Genomic DNA, 16,378 nt, shown 5'->3' with positions numbered 1-16,378 from the left:
ACAAAGATCTGTGCTCCCTCTGCTGGCTCTCTATAGCAATATTGAAGGAGAAAGGAATCATACATCCTGTTGGCATCTTCAGCAAACACCAGTCAGTTTGGGTATTTTGAGAAGAACCACTCATTTAACTTGGTTTTGAACATTCTTTGGGAAAAATCCATCTTTATCAACTTCTGACCAAGGCACTTGGAAATTCTTAAAATTAGATATTAAATGAGACATACCTGTAGCCCTTGGCTACCAGATTGCTAGCTGTGACTGTAATAGTGATTTGGGGATTGATTTATCAACAGACACAAGTGGATTCCTCCAAGATTTTAAGACCCAGACACAATCTTTAAGGCAGTTCTGAAAAAAAAAAAATCTCAGGCCCAATGTAAAGTTTCTTTTTTTCTCTTTTATAAGAGCAACTTCTAAAAAGTAAAGATTCACACTATTTATATCTTTTTCGATAGTGTCAAACGCTAGACTTGATTTTCCGAATCATTAGCATGCAGAAGAATGACCTCATGGTGAACAGATGCACTTGGCTGTGAGCTGCAGTGATTACATCAGTCCCTCCCAGCAGTGGAGGCTGCCCATTCCAGTTAACCCTTTCCCGGCCTCTCTGCTGGTCCCTCTTTCTTGAGGATATGATTGAAAACACAAATTTTGTCTCCCACCCCAATATGGGTGTGTGTGAGAGAGAAATGTATACGTGCATATATGTGTATATAAATGCATTTATGCAGGAAACATATATGTTAATTGCAACCAATATTTTGATACTGGCTACCTTTTAGATTATTTAGATTATTTATTTCTGGTCAAAAAAGGAAGGTAAACTATAGGGCTAAGTAAAAAAGTAGTTGAAATACTTATTACATGTCAGGTGTTATCAAGACAAGCAACAGATGGAATAGATACAAGGTAGACGACGGTTTTAAAAAATATTTTCTGATTAGAAAAATAGATTTTGTTTTGAAAGCTCTTTGAAAAAAGCTGAGCACTCATATATTAGCTGCTACACCACCAAGTGTGGTTGAGGGTGCATCCTGAATGGAAGCCTGTTTACCTGGCCAAACTGCCCTCCAGGGCTCCTTGGGTGGATGGGTAACAGCATCTGAGCCGGAGAGTCAGAGGCAAAGGGCATTTTCCCACAGTGGAACCTTCAGGCACAGGCCACTCCCACTTTTACCTCAGACTTAAAGGCTTTCCCTCTAGAAGTGGGGGCTACATGCTGCTTTCTAGCTTGCTGCTACCAATCCAGTGTGGAATGAATGCAGTGTTCAGGTGACGCTCCCTCTTCATTAATAATAAAGCCCCTTGTGGTGAGGATACAAAGAAAACCTAGGAGCTCCTAATTCCTCAGATTGTGCATATGCATGTGAGCCCAAGCCCAAGGCCCTGCTTTGATGACACTGAGGGCCAGAGATGAGGTCTGATTGGGTCCTAAGTGCACTGTGGGAGCTTAAGCCGCTCAGGGTCAATTTTTCCAGTTGGCTTGTTGCTTGGAAGAACAGACTTCACCTCAATTTCTTAGTATAAGCTGGCTGGCGCATCTGGGTTTGACTGTACTCGCCCCAAGAACGTAACAGTGTAAACAAATGAAAAATGTTTTCATCTTTAGAAGTAGTAACAGATAGGGGACAGGGATTCCTCAAAAGCGAAGCCAGTATGTAAATGAGAAGATGCTTCTGAAAACGTGCTTGTCTATGGCGCTGAAATGCTCCGTCCTCACTGCACTGCCCACGTTTCAGTTCAAATCTAGTTTATATCTAGTTCCTTCCTACTCAGCGTTATGAGGTGATATGCAAAGAATTAAAACACAACATTATGCCCAGACTTAAAAATCACACTTAAAGATAAGTATGATAGATGTCTAAAATATTTGCCGCTCAACACTGAATATCTTAAACCATGAACATTATGAAATGTAATACTGATGTTAATGATTTGAAAAGCAGAGGCAGTAGCACTTGTCTTGATATTCCATGTTTGGTTTCATGTTCCTTTTATAAAAGTTCCAATGCCCACCCTCACATGCTGTCAGAGTCTTTACTCTGCTAAGTGATTTTCAAAAATATGACTTTCCTGAAAAAGACTTTCAACAATCCTCTTTAGGTAGAGTTCTTAAAAATTCAAATTGCTCCTAGAATCTCACTCGACTCATCTCACTTGGTTTAAGTAATTATGGACTTTTGAAAAAGATCAAATCAGTTTACACAGAGGCTAAAATATAGATAGAAAAAAAGTCCATCATAATTCATTTTGATAACATCTTAATAATGTTAAGAATGCAACAGTTGAGTTAAGGAATGTAAACATCTAGTTATTATTTACTTTTTTAATTTTAAGAAATAAAAAGCTTTCTCAAGAGCTAAAAGAAAAAAAAACCAACTGGCACTGAAAAATCAAGTCTTTATGAAGATGGGAATAATCTCATGAGGGTGGGAAAAAGCTGAATGAGATCTTTTTAAAATTAGCTTTGCTACAGATCCCTCATGTTCTTTCACTGAAAAAATTAGAAATGATTTAAAATCTCTAAGCAGGCTGAGTACGAAATCTTCATTTCCCTTGAAACGGATTTTTTTTTGTCTTAGAATGTTGGCAGAGTGTATAAAAGAATTCAATTCACAGCTGTTCCACTTTTTAAATGTAAGAAACATTAATCAAAGCTTTAAGTTATAAGCTTTTCTCATGTTGCTTAGTATTCCAGTTCGACAAAGATCAATAGAGGCCATCCCAGTGTTCCTTGACGCCTCACCAGGAAGCAGAGGCGTGATTATGCAAATCGTGCGGCTCCCGCACCTCTGCCAGCCTGCTTATCTCCCAGGCCTTCTGCCTGCTGCTCCTGGCTCCCTGTGCAAGTGCATGCCTCTCCCTCTTATCTCCCAACAAAGCTCCGAGAGGCAAGGATTGAGGCCAGCGATGTTAAACAATGATGCATGGCTGATTTTATTTGTAAGTGATTTATTTCACTGGATTTAATTTTTTTTCACTTTGTGTGTAAGATATTTGTTAACAAGTCAGAATAGGAGAAGTAAGGCAGTGTTCAGAGACAATTGACGCAGGTTAGAAATCTATTAAGCACTTTAACAGTTGCATCTAAAGCAGTGGAAGATGAAGGAAGCTCCTCACTGAGAATTTCAACGTGCATTGGCTAAATATCCCATTTGCTCTCTGAAAGGCAATTATTTTGTAATTATATGCAGAAATTTACAAGTAATAATTCTATTATTTGAAAAAATCCACAGTAATCATATAATCTGTTTAAGTGGCAATACATGTATTTTTTCCCCCCAAACTGAAAATACAAAAAGAACAAAAACCTAAAAACAAGAAAATCCATGGAAACTTTTGCAATTTTCCACTGGCCCTAATAAATAAAAATTATTGTAAGCTAGTTTCTAAACGGGTTCCACACCAGGTGCTGCTCCAGTCGGCGGCTTGTCCACATGACACAGACCACTCCAGAGAGACACATGCACACTGCACTGCTGTAATGATGGACCCCAGGACACTGTCCTTCCATGTCTCCTGCATTAATCCCTGACCCTCATATCTCGGCAGCGTAATCCCCATTTAGCATTAGTAGCAACGGCTTCCACTGTGAGGAACTCTTTTTTGATAAGTAAGCACTGATTCGGGCATCGCTTTTAAACAACATATTCCCAGCTCAGCAAGAAACCCACACTCCTGAATGAACCGGAGCACATTACTGAGAAAAAGTTCATTAACCTTGCTAGATTCGAAGGTTAACAGGATAGCTGAAGAAAGGAACTGAGTGAACAGCTCGAATACAAAACAAATTAAAATGAATGTCATCATTCCTTTTGATATTCATTAGTTGATTCAGAGGGAGAATGCTCTTCTTAAATTTGCAAGCATTTATCTGTGAAAAACAGGTGTACATCTGCTGCTCGAATGCATCTTAAGCGTGTGAGAGAAGAATAATGTAGACACTCACCCGTTCCGCTGAGGGAGTAGCTGGGAGAGGGAGAAAAGACTTGGGCTGCGAAATCCTCGAATGTCATTACTTCGCGATGGTTCTGAATTATTGCTTCGAGATACAGAGCTCGCTCTTCATAGCTGCGGTAATCAGTTAAGGAAACAAGCACGAAGGCAAGGTGGCAATGCAGAGCAGTGATAGAATTCACTTTTACTACCGTTGTGCAATTTTTACTTTTCTGCGTTAAAAAAAAAAAAGTATCTTGCAGGTTCTTTATCATCTTGCAGAAAAGTAAATATTGGTCATGATTAATAAAATTCTGGTCTTGAGACCTAAGTTTCTCTTAGACTTTAACTGCATTTGATACTAGTATCACTAAAAATCACGTAAGCCAGTAGTTGCAGAATAACATCGTAAGATCACTAGGGTTGAATTAAACAAAAACAGGAGACACTGATTGCAGTGACATCTCTTTCCCCTGACAAATAAGGGATCTTTTACGTCCTATTTCAATGGACAATACATTCTTAGCCTACTGATGTGAGTTGACACTTCAAGCAACTTGGTGATATGAGAGTGCAGACACTTCTTAGAAATAAGAAGATGTAAGTTACTGGGAAAAGAGAAGGCTAGGAAGATACACTCTGAGGGGGCATCAGAGCCTCTAACCAAGACAAGCTGTGAACACTGTAAAATAAGAACTACTATGTGACAGAATCTAGCAAGAGTGCACAGTGCAATTTAAAAAAAAGACTACTGCCTTTTAATTAAAACTGCAGTCTGGAACACACAGCATTCAAATGTGTAATCAAAAACCAGTCACCAATAAAACCTACAAGCGTAACACGCTGAAGCAACTTTCCAGCTGTCTTAATAGGACCCCTGCGTGTGGCAGGCTTTCACAGGGCAGAAAGCAAATCTTCCCCTTTTGTGTGTGGCTTCTGTTTCCTCAGAAGGTGAATCATGCACTTCCAATAACGGGGTAACGTCAGAACAATCCGACAATGGAGGGAGGCACTGCACATATGACGTTACGAATTAACACTTGGGGAAGTCCGCATGACGTCTCATTTTCCCCTTCCTCATTATCAATGCAAAAATTAAAAGACATGTTTCAGTCATTTCGAAAATCATGCTAATTCTCCAGGAACACAGGGAATGTGGATCACCATCAGTTTATTATTTCCAACTCTAGAAGAGGAAAAGGAACTAGCATTTCTCACTACATTTTAAAACTATCTTTTCAAATGGCCTCTTTAAAAACAGAGGTTGGTGACAATTATGCCCTTCCAATCAGCTTTCAATACAGCAAGTGTTTTTAAATGGGCAAATACTTTTCGGCTTTCTTATGGCAAAGTATGCACACTGATCTCTAAATGCAGGCTGTTCCTTTCCCTACTCCTTCAGTTATATTTGGAGTTATATTTTCATACCATGTGGAGACCAGAGGCATTCTACGGTTGTGCTATCCCATACAGTAGCCACACACCACACATGGCTATCTCATTTTAAATTTGAATTAATTAAAATCACAAGCTAAAATTCAGTTGCTTTGCCTCATTTGCTGTATTTTAAGCACTCGATAGCCGCACGTGGCTAGGGGTTCTATACTGGATTGCACAGATACAGGACATGCCTGTCACCGTGGAAAGCATTACTGGAGAGTGTGCTGCCAGAATTTCTCCCTAAGCTTGTTCTATGCAACCTCAAGCAAGGAAAATGAGTTTGAAGATTTCCAAAGTGGCCCCTCTAATGATATATGATCGTTTACATAGATGGGCACAACCACCCAAGGCCTGGGCAGCATGAGCCTGAACTGGCTTCTCAACTGTGGGCTGAACTCCTGGTGACTCGCCTTAATGAACAGGCTGCCAAACTTCCTCAGCGAGAGGCGCCTGCTCAGGCCCAATTCTAGAGGGACCCACTAATGCCATTCACGTCTCATTATGAACACACTTATTCTGCACAGCACTTGGCTGTTGCCACGGCTCGGCCCTCCGTGCATGGCCCCAGCAAGCCGCTGGTCCGGGGAACAGCAGGACGTTAGGCCTGAGTGGCCGTCTGGCGAACAGGCACTCTGACACTAAGCTGGCACGTGCTGGCCCAGCAGGGGCTGAGCGAGGCGTGACAAATTACTCAAAGAGCTGAGCTAAACTTATGGCTGACAACCACCTGAGCCTTCGGACCGCCGTGGCCCACTGTCAACGCTCAATTCATAGCTCCCCCTTTCAGGCAGTTGTCTGCTTGTGGGCCTGGGTTAGAGCAGGCACGTCTCTCTAAAGACCTGTCATGCTCTGCCTAGCATCGTCCTGCTGTTTCCTGAAAGGCCCCACTGCGTCCAACACATCCACATACAGTGCTTGGGACAATGGTGAACAAAAAAGAAATGCGTGTACATTTAGCTAACTACCCTACGGAAGCCACGTATCTGGAAAGAGGCTTGCTATGTTAATCAAGCTCATGATCAAACCTACAAAGGGACGTTTTGCATAATACCATATGAACTGACCCCAGATGACAGCCCACCATCCTGATCCTGGATGGCAATGTCCAATTGTCATAAGCTTGTCCTTGTCAAGGCTGGGAGATCTGGGCTCCTTAGAGAAAGTCCACCACTATATTTAGGGGAATAATAATGAAGTTGTGAGATTCTCTGATTCAATGAATATTTATGATCCGACTCCTAAATTAGGTCAGTATGGGAGACAGAGAAAATACAAAGGTGCTTCCAGAACTGGATCCTGGAGGAGGAAGTGTTTCCTTCATAGAAGGTTCCTGACCCTGCCATGCATGCCCCTAACTGTCACATACAGCCCACACTCTCCCACCCACTAACTGGAGTGTTAACAGTGCTAAACTGGGTGCTGTCACTTAGACAAACATCCATTAGGGATTGGGGTGAGACCAGGAGATCGTCAAATACATTTTCACTCATGGCCCAAGCCAGGGCATGTAAACACCCTGACAAAGAGAAAACAAATATCCCCCTAGCTCTGGCAGCATTTAGAAACAGCCAAGAAGCTTACAGGTGCCAAAAATCATTTCTTTTAGTAGCCATAAAAAACATAATCCTGGGATCTTAACTGAATTTAAATTAGTAGAACTGCTAGCAAGGGCAATTTGGAGCAGTATCATCTGACATTTTCTCACCTAATATCCTTAAGGTTTCAATGCTGGTTGCTTTTATAACCAAGGGCATTTATAGTTTAGACATCAAAATGCTTGTAAGCTTTTCACATGTAAGACATGTTAAAATGTGAAGTGAATGCTGAAATAATGCTTATCTGTGGACAGTCAAAGACCTTTCACTGAAAGAGGCACAAGGTCACAAATCTGATCCTTGTTTCAATACTAGCCATGGCCCTTCTGTTCTCTTAAAAAGTCTGCAGACAAACATACAGCTTTTAATTCTGTTCCGAATTATTATCTCATTAAAAGCCATACATGGCCAAGTACTTTTTTAAAGAGCAATTTCCCCCTTGATTACTCAATTCAGGGAACATTCAAATTACTAAACAGAAATCCATCTTGGCTTCTGGATATTTCTGAGTTTCTTTAGTCACTCACTCTGTCCATATTTTCACATAACAATTTGTATCAAGAATTTTGATTAACAGCCAGGCCTGTAGCCCCAGCGACTCAGGAGGCTGAGGTGGGAGGATCGTTTGAGCCCAGGAGTTTGAGTCCAGCCTGGCAACATAGCAAGATTCTGTCTCTAAGATAAAAAATGAAAAATTAATAATATTCCCCTACTTTACTAAAGAGGCTCTATGTCTTTACTACTTACATTTTATCAAACATTTCCAAAAGAACTTGTTGAGACTATCACGACACACTCTGCTGAATCTGCAGAGCTGTAAGAGTCTGAGAATCTGAACCTGTCCCCCAACTTAACTCTCATTATTATTTAATTTTTAGAAATGACAGCAGCAGGATGACAGTCAGGAAAGAGCTTGTATTTGGTGTAAGAAAGGTGGGTTTGAATCCCAGCTGCTCTTTCCCTGCCAGATGTTGGTGTCCTGGTGTCCTGGTGTCCATTTTACATGTGAGACCTCAGAGGCAGGCTGCTCTGACTCCCAGCCTCAGTTGTCTTACCTGTAAAATGGGGACGCCTGTTCTCAGGACAGCTGCGAGGCTTAAATAGAATCCTACATAGGAAGCATCTACCTGGGTTCCAGCACAAAAAGAAAAGCACAATAAATCTGGATTGACTGCTCCCCATCTCTATCATGTGGGCCTGGGCTTCTCTCGCAGAAAGAATGTAATAGGTAAGCTAGTCAAGTTCTCTGGCAAGCAAACCCCCTTCAAGCTATACCCTCATGGACAGGGAAGTCCTATGGTCTCCACTTTACTGATCGGGAAATGGGAGCTCAGAGAGTCCAAGTAATTTTCTTGAATCACAGTGACGCAGTAATGGAATTAAGACTAGAGCCCAGGCCCTCTAACCTTTACTGCTTTCATCTAATATCAAGTATTCTAGAATAAATGGTGTTAAGCTCAAGATCTTCTGTGAGGTTGGAAACTAAACTCCAAATGAGGACAAATCAACTGACTTTAATATACATGGGCTATAATAATCAACCTGCAAAGTAAAACTGAGTGCGTATGTGTAAGCTACATCTATACTCAGACCATGATGACTTTATAAAATACAGCAAAACAACAATTATTCCATTTTGATTTCTTTTTACTTATTTGGGCTGTTTATCTGACTGTTGTTTAGCACTTTCAAGCTTTGTTTATCAAAGAAATAAAGAGAGCTGTTTGCAAGAGGCTATGTTGCAGATTATATTTTTTCAACCCTTGAACTCCTTCTTGCCTGAACCTTCTCTAAATTTCCCAGGAGTGGATATTATGTCCAGACTAGCAAAGTGGCCCCAGACACAGTCAGCTTCCCGACCTCGGGGTGCGTGTGCTCTAACAGTTTATGTTTCTACCTCAGTTTTCTTTCTGAACTCATGCAGCCTCTTATCACTGGCACAAGCAAGCCCAGAGCTAGCCATTCTCATGACCCTGCAGACTCTTAACTTTCATGGCAGTGATCTGCAGAGAAGGGAATGTCATGTTTCAGAACCGCCTGGGATGCTTCAGCCATCCACACATCTCTCTCAAAAGTTCTGGCATCCCCGGGTTCTGCTGCCATTGTTCCATCCCTTGAGAACACTGGGGTGTGGAAAAGGTTGAAAACCTCTGGCTAACTAGCTATCATGTGTGACCATCTTAAGCCTTCTTATGTTAGTTTTCTGTGGCTGCTGTAAATGATCACAAACTGGGTGGCTCAAAACAACAAAAATTTATTCTCTCACTAGTTTTGGGAGACCACAGGTCCACAATCAAGATGACAGCAGAGGCTGCAGGAGAGATTTTGTTCATACTTCTTCCGGTTCCACGTGGCTGTCTGTGTTCCTGGGGCTGCGTGACTCTGCTCTCTGCCTCCATGGCTACACAGCCTCTTCCTATTCTGTGTGTCTCTCTTAAAGGACACCCCGACTGGATTTACTGCCCTCCTGGATAACCCAGGAAAATCTCCTCATTTCAAGATCCTTAACTTACATCTGTACACAGCCTTGAATCGAATAGTTAACATTCACCGGTTCCAGGAACTGGGATACAGACATATGTTTTTTGCACCATTGTTTAGTTCAATCAACTCCTTGAGGATACCATATGAGTCAGGTTCATCAAATTTATGTCAACAGAAATTTATTCTCTTATGTCACCCATATCTCCTAGCTTAAAAGCACCCCATGTAATATTTACTGAGTGGATAAATAAATGCTTGAAATTTGTGTCCATTGCTTTAAGCTATGAGAAAGCTAGATATATTCTAGGCAATGGCAATTTGTAAGGAGAGGTTAGAGAGTTCGATTTGAAGTAAAATTTTCAGATTTGGAAAAACTGTGTGATAAAACTTTTAGAAGAACGTGTGGGGCAAACTCTTTATGATCTTGTATAGAAAGATCTCTTAAGAAACCAAAGCATGAAGCACAGGGAGAAGACTGGTACACATTCACAGTAAGAGCTCCTGTTTACCACAATACTGTAAGGAAGGTGGAACTACCAGGCACAATGTGGGAGGAAGCATCTGCAACTGAGAGCTGGCAAGGGGTAGGTGCCAGAATAGAAAACGAATGCCTAACAAATCCATAAGAAAAAGTCAAATAACCTATTAGAAACGTGGGCAACCAGGAGATAAACCATGACTGGCCATTAAGTTGCTCAGTATCATTAATGACCAGGGATTATGAGAATCACAGCAAAATACTACGTTATATATACCAGGCTGGCCAAACAAGAACATGTAATAATGCCAAATGTCAGACAGGACGTGAGGCACAGGAGCCCCGAGAACCTGCTGCTGGGAGGTGACGGGCCTGGCTTCTTGGGAGAGCAATCTGACCTTATCCAGAGAAGAGCAGACGCACGTGCTCCACAGGCCAGCAATTCTGCTCCTCGGTATGTGAGTTCTGGTACATATGTGTTTGGCTCAGAATGTTTATAACATGTTACAGACAACAGCAAAAAAGAAAAAGGAATCTAGTTTTAACATTCATGGATAAATGCAGTCGCACAATGGGATACTGTATAGCAGTGAAAATAAACAAACTATAGGCATGTGTATTAAGAAGGATAAAACTGAAAACAATGCTCAACCAAAACTGAAGAACACACTGAGTGCAATTTTATTTCTATACATATTATTTATCTATTTATTTATTTTTAGATAGGGTCCCACTGTGTCTGTTACTCAGTATGGAATGCAGAGGAACCATCATAGCTCACTGTGGCCTTGAACTCCTGGACTCAAGCAATCCTCCCACACCAGCCTCCCAAGTAGCTGGGACTACAGACATGCATCATCATGCCTGCCTAATTTTTAAAAATACTTAATAGTAATGGAGTCTCACTATGTTGCTCAGGCTGGTCTCAAACTCCTGGCCTCAAGTGATCCTCCAACCCTCAGCCTCCCAAAGTGCTGGCCTAAGGCACCTTACCCAGCCTATATATGTTTTAAACACAGGTTAAGTGAAACATATTGCTAAAGGCTACATACATATGTGGGACAATGATAAAGAGCAAGGAAACAATAACCTGAAGGTACCTCTGGGGCATGGAGAGGGTGGTACCTGGGAGGGTTTAAAATACATTGGCTGGTGCAAGTGGGTGTCAGTATAGGGACATTTTGGTGTTCTTTAAAACACAGAGTGCATGTAAATGACACGTCTTCTAGTCTGTATAAATATTTCATAATAAAAATGGGCAATTTGGCCAGAATGGAATAGCACTAATCAAATGAAATCTTTTCTTACCCATCGGAAGGGCAGAATGAGCTTCAAGTCAAAGGTTGACATAAAAGGTATATGTTTGGGTGTTAGAGTTGATGATGATTACAAAGAAGTCCATTTGACTCAGACACAGAGAAAGCGGAAAAGAGACAGTACTATTTTTTGAGATATCATTCCAGAACTAGACCAGAATGTCAGAGCTCAAAATTTTCAGAAAGTGGTGGGAAACTCTGACAGAAGGGATTCAAAAAGCTCAACTTAAACATGGACACAAATGCCACCTGTCAGGGAGGGGGGATAATGCTCCAAAAGATAAAAATCCGTTTCTATAAAATTACAGATGTTAGAATTACTATGCATTGAGAATGATAAAACCAGCGGAATCAGAGAATGGTCAGAATACTATATATCATCACGGGCTTAAGCATATGACTTCTATACATTATCCTGGTCTTCTCAGAGAATTGGATCTCAAGTGGCTGTGCCATTGTCAAAAAGCAAATCCACCTTCACTCAAGGGATCATCCATTCAAGAGATACATTATGTGCCCCTCTGTGCTTGGTAATGGTCATGTCACTGGGGAACAAGGCAGATGCCACTCCTGCCGCCAGCAAGCCTGCATTCTAGCAGGGAGGCAGACTGCACACAAGTCCAGGGAATAAGGCAAACTGTCATTACATCAGTACCAGGAAGGAAGGAGGGGACAAGCTCAGTGAAGTCTCTGACATGAGGGAAGGAGCTGACCAAGCAGGGACGAAATGGGGTAAGGAGTGTTAAGAGCAGTTCAGGCACAGAGAATGACATGAGTGGGAAGGAATGTGGGATGTTTCAGGAGGAGAAAAGAGACTGGAGCCACGGGGTAGTAAAAGGGTGGCAGGAGGTACTGCTGAAAGACAGGCTGGGCCTGGGCACAGGAGGCCCAAATGGCTTGAGACAAGGAAGCAACATGATGTCACTTAAGTTGCTATATTGCCCTTAAAGGAACTACAGCTTTAAGGAGGGTCCCGAGTGTCCTCAAGTTTGGAAGAGGTCGATGCTGGCTGGCCTCTGTATGTTCAACCAATGGGCTTGTCCAAATGTTTCAATACCTTACTTATTCTTTGCATATTTTCAGAAGTGGATGACATATATCTTTTGGGCACTTGGAAAAGGTAAGAATGTTACTTGCAGGCTTGAAATGACCAGAACTGAGAACAGCCTTGAGCCTAACCATGAAGGACTGTGGTGTGGCAGAGACAGGGCCACGTTGGGTGACACATACACTCTGGCATGGAGGGAAGAGAAAATGGAGCAGAAGCAGGCCTCTCCTGTGAGGCAAAGAATCAGGCACTACACCCATGAAGGCAGGCACGACCCTCCCACAGGATAGATGCTGGGTTCACAGACACGTCTAAAAATGAGATGACTTAATGACAGCTATGGATTGAGAAATACTACTCTGTTCTGAATGTGTAAAATATATCCATGGATGCATTTTAAACCTAGTAAAAAAAATGACCCCACAGTGGCAGAGTATGAGCTCAGAGAAGGAATGGCTAAGAATATTTTACAAAACTAGGAAACTAATTAGCTGATTTCTTCTACTGCTCTTCACTACTGGCAGCTTTTGGAATAGAGGATGCACAATAAAATAAAAATTTTCATTTTTGAGCAGTGTTTTGAACAGTAATCGAAGAAAGTGAAGAGGTAACACACAGAATCGGAGAAAACATCTGCACACCATTTAGTGAGAAGAACCTTGTATCTCCAATACACAAAGAATTCTCACAGATCGACAGTAAAGATGACCAAGTTTAAACATGGGCAAAGGATGTGCATAGACGTTTATCCAAAGCAGATATGCAAATGGCCAGTAAAAACATGAAAAGATACTCAACGCTGCTAGTTATTTGAGCAATGGAAATGGAAACCAAAATAAGACACGACCTCACATCTATGTGGAAAAACTGGAATCCTCATACCTTGCTGGTAGGAATATAAGGTGCGCCACTGGCTGGGCATGGTGGCTCACATATGCAATCCCAGCACAGAGGCCAAGGCAGGTGGATCACCTGATGTCAGGAGTTTAAGGCCAGCCTGACCAACATGGAAAAATCTGTCTCTACTAAAAATAAAAAGTTAGCTGGGCATCGTGGTGCATGCCTGTAACCCCAGCTACTTGGGAGGCTGAGGCAGGAGAATCGGTTGAACCTGGGAGGTGGAGGTTGCAGTGAGCGCCACTGCACTCCAGCCTGGGCAACAAGAGCGAAACTCCATTTCAAAATAAACAAGTAAAGTGCAGCCACTGTGGAAAACAGTTTGGCAGCTCCTCAAAAAGGTAACATGATCTAGCAATTCTACTCCTAGAAGTTCAGTACCCAAGAGAAGTGAAAATATATGTTCACATAAAAACTTGCCAACAAATGTTCACAGAAACATTATTAATTACAGCCAGAAAACAGAAACAACCTTCTTGTCTGCAAACTGATGACTGGATCAACAAAATGTAACATACCATACAATAAACTATTATTCAGCCATAAAAAGGAATGAAGTATTGATACCAGCTGTGACATGGATGAACTCTGCAAACACTATAGTAAGTGAAAGTCAGATCCCAAAGTCCATATATACTGTGTGACTTAATTTATATAAATGTCCAAATAAGCAAATTAATACAGACAGGAAATCAGTGGCTGCCTACAAAACAAAAAACAAAAAATTAGCTGGGAGTGATGGCACATGCCTGTGGTCCCAGCGAGTCAGGAGGCTGAGGTGAGAGGATCACTTGAGCCTGGGAAATTGAGGCTGCAGTGAGTTCTGATCATGCCATTGCACTCCAGCCTGGGCGATACAGTGAGAGACCCTGTCTCAAAAAAAAAAAAAAAAAATGCTCCCCAGAATGCCTAGTGGTATAGAGTGCATACTATGTATTCTGAGGAAGGCCTGCTAATAAAAAGATCCTCGCTGGCCACATGAGAGAACAAATGGAAAGATGGCCTGGCAGAGCAAAAGCCCTCCAGGCAGACAGTGGCTGAATCATTTATTCATGGAAGACACAGGAAGAGCAGCAGACCGTGTGCTGGGACTGTTCTAGCAGCTGGAGGATGAAAAAGACATAGTCTTGTGCTTCACCGCATTCAGAGCTTATCTGGAAAGACAAATGGACGATGAGCTCTAGGAAGCTGGAGGATGGAGCGATTCACAGGAATGACGAGTGGGTCTTGGTCAGACTGCAAAGGGGCGGTTACAGAAGGGAAAAAGCAACCCCAGCCCGTGGCAACTGAGAATCTCCAAAGGTTTTAAAACAGATGAACAGCAAGACCTGATCAGTGCCTGAGACAATGCAAGGGAGGAAGCTGTGTGATGTGGGGCAGACCCAGCTGGACTTGGGTACTCACTGTGGGTAAGAGATGGAGGTGGAGTCTGGACAAAACCCTGGGATCAAGGTATAAGTGACCAGGAGGGTGGGACAGAAAGGGACGTGAGGAGGAAGGCAGGATTGAGTGTAGGAGTCTGAAGAGCCCAGGGGATTCTGGAGAAATAACTTCAGGGAAGTCTGACCGGGAGTCAGCAGAGAGGCCTGGGCCAGAGCTGAAGAGCTGTGAGTCATGGGGTTTGGAGATGACCTTGAAGGAGAAAAGGGGAGAATGCAATGCTGAGGAACCATCCCCACTGCCACCAGAGGATGGGCAAACGTGAAAGAGCAGTCAAGGGAGATGGACCCCAGACCCCAGGGAGAAGCATGCGAAAGGAGGAGCAGCAGGGTTCCCGCAGAGCCTCAGCTCCCATGCACTTCCCTGGGACCTGTCACAGGCACATGCTCCACAGGTGGGCTCAGGAGGCATTTAATAACTAAACAAATGGGTAAAATTCCATAATGAGCAAGACAGGAATGGATGCCAGTTACATCCTAAAGCCATACATCATTTTCACAAAGATTCTGTCTTTCAATATAATGCAAATTTAAATTCTAGGACTGTTTAAGGCCCCAAATAAATGAATCATCGAAAGTAAATGTCACAGCCTGGTAACGGGTAAAGAGGATGACTTTGCTGAACAATGTAACCAAATAAAATGGATGTTTTGGAAAAGGAAATTAAACACATGGAGGTATAAAATATTAGATTAAGTTTCAAGCCCTAATGATACACTCCTGGAGAGAAACAGTCCACTACTGCTGAAAAAGAAGAAAATACCCATATAACCAAGTTTAAGAATAATTCTGAGGAAATGATAAGAGCAAATGGAAATGAGAAAAAGATTTTCTTCAGGCTATTAAATTACAGACTTTTGGAGATGGTCTGTTCTCATATTGCCTTGCCCTTCCGGCGTCAGGAGCTGAAGGTCTCCCTCCTAGAATCTGAGACGCTCCACACATGCAATGGATTTGGAGTATGCTGTTATTAGAAATGTTCAAATCAGTTCTTCTCTGGGGATTGATTTGTGAAGGAGCACATCCTTAATTACAGCATTTTCCATTTCCATCTTCTCCAATTCTCCCAGTGCGCCTCACCTTCAGTAAATCACCAAGTGAGAAAATGCCCTGTGACACTGTCGCTCAAAGTCTCACATCAGTAAAAATATAAGTGACAAGAAAATTAGTCATTCAGCCTATTTCAAGTCTAGAGAAAGTGCTGTCACATTGAGTGAGAAAAGATTCAACAGGCTACTTCAATGATGAAAACGACTGAAAAAGTGACGAATCAATACGAACAATAGAAACCCTGAGTCCTGCCATGCTGACGCCAATAACTTGATTTCTAGGAGGAAAGGAGTCAATGTCACTTGAACTGTTTCTCTTTCACAGGTTTTCACTCATCCTAAGGACATCATAGGTTAGAAGCTGAAAAATGTACTCCCAACCTTAATTATAGAAAAGACATTTTTGGGGCATTTAATATCCACGAAGTGACAACACAATGGAAAATAATTAGAAATGCAGAACTGTCTCTAAATGTCTTGAATCCTGTTTGTGGCGAAGTACAGTTAAAGAGCAATACACATGAATTGTAAACTCTGGCTCTGCCATTACTGACTCTAAGACAAAAGAAATTATTGAATAAAATATGTTACAAGTATTATTTAGTGCAACATGATTTGAATTGAATCATCCAATATTTACTCTTCTGTTTTGAAGGCAAAAGGCACTTTAATTTGGCCTACAGAATAGTTTATATC

The 16,378-nt window shown here is 41.9% G+C and overlaps 1 protein-coding gene across 7 annotated transcripts in view; it reads right to left on the bottom strand.

Moving 5' to 3' along the window:
• The window catches only part of RALGAPA2 (Ral GTPase activating protein catalytic subunit alpha 2), a 320,763-nt gene that overhangs the window by 16,350 nt on the left and 288,035 nt on the right, over positions 1 to 16,378 (bottom strand). For all 7 annotated transcript variants that reach the window (XR_012519285.1, XR_012519286.1, XM_074406179.1 and 4 more), the window contains one exon: positions 3,950 to 4,071. Coding sequence is in view for 5 of the 7 variants with exons in the window: in XM_074406179.1 (XP_074262280.1) it covers positions 3,950 to 4,071 (122 nt within the window). In the remaining 2 variants the exon portion in view is untranslated. The remainder of the gene's footprint in view (positions 1 to 3,949; positions 4,072 to 16,378) is intronic.

Source organism: Saimiri boliviensis, chromosome 9 (genome assembly GCF_048565385.1).
Source record: "Saimiri boliviensis isolate mSaiBol1 chromosome 9, mSaiBol1.pri, whole genome shotgun sequence".
In the NCBI taxonomy this organism is placed as follows: Eukaryota; Metazoa; Chordata; class Mammalia; order Primates; family Cebidae; genus Saimiri; species Saimiri boliviensis.
Note: the sequence above shows the minus strand (reverse complement) of the source record. Positions and strands in the feature narration are given on the sequence as shown.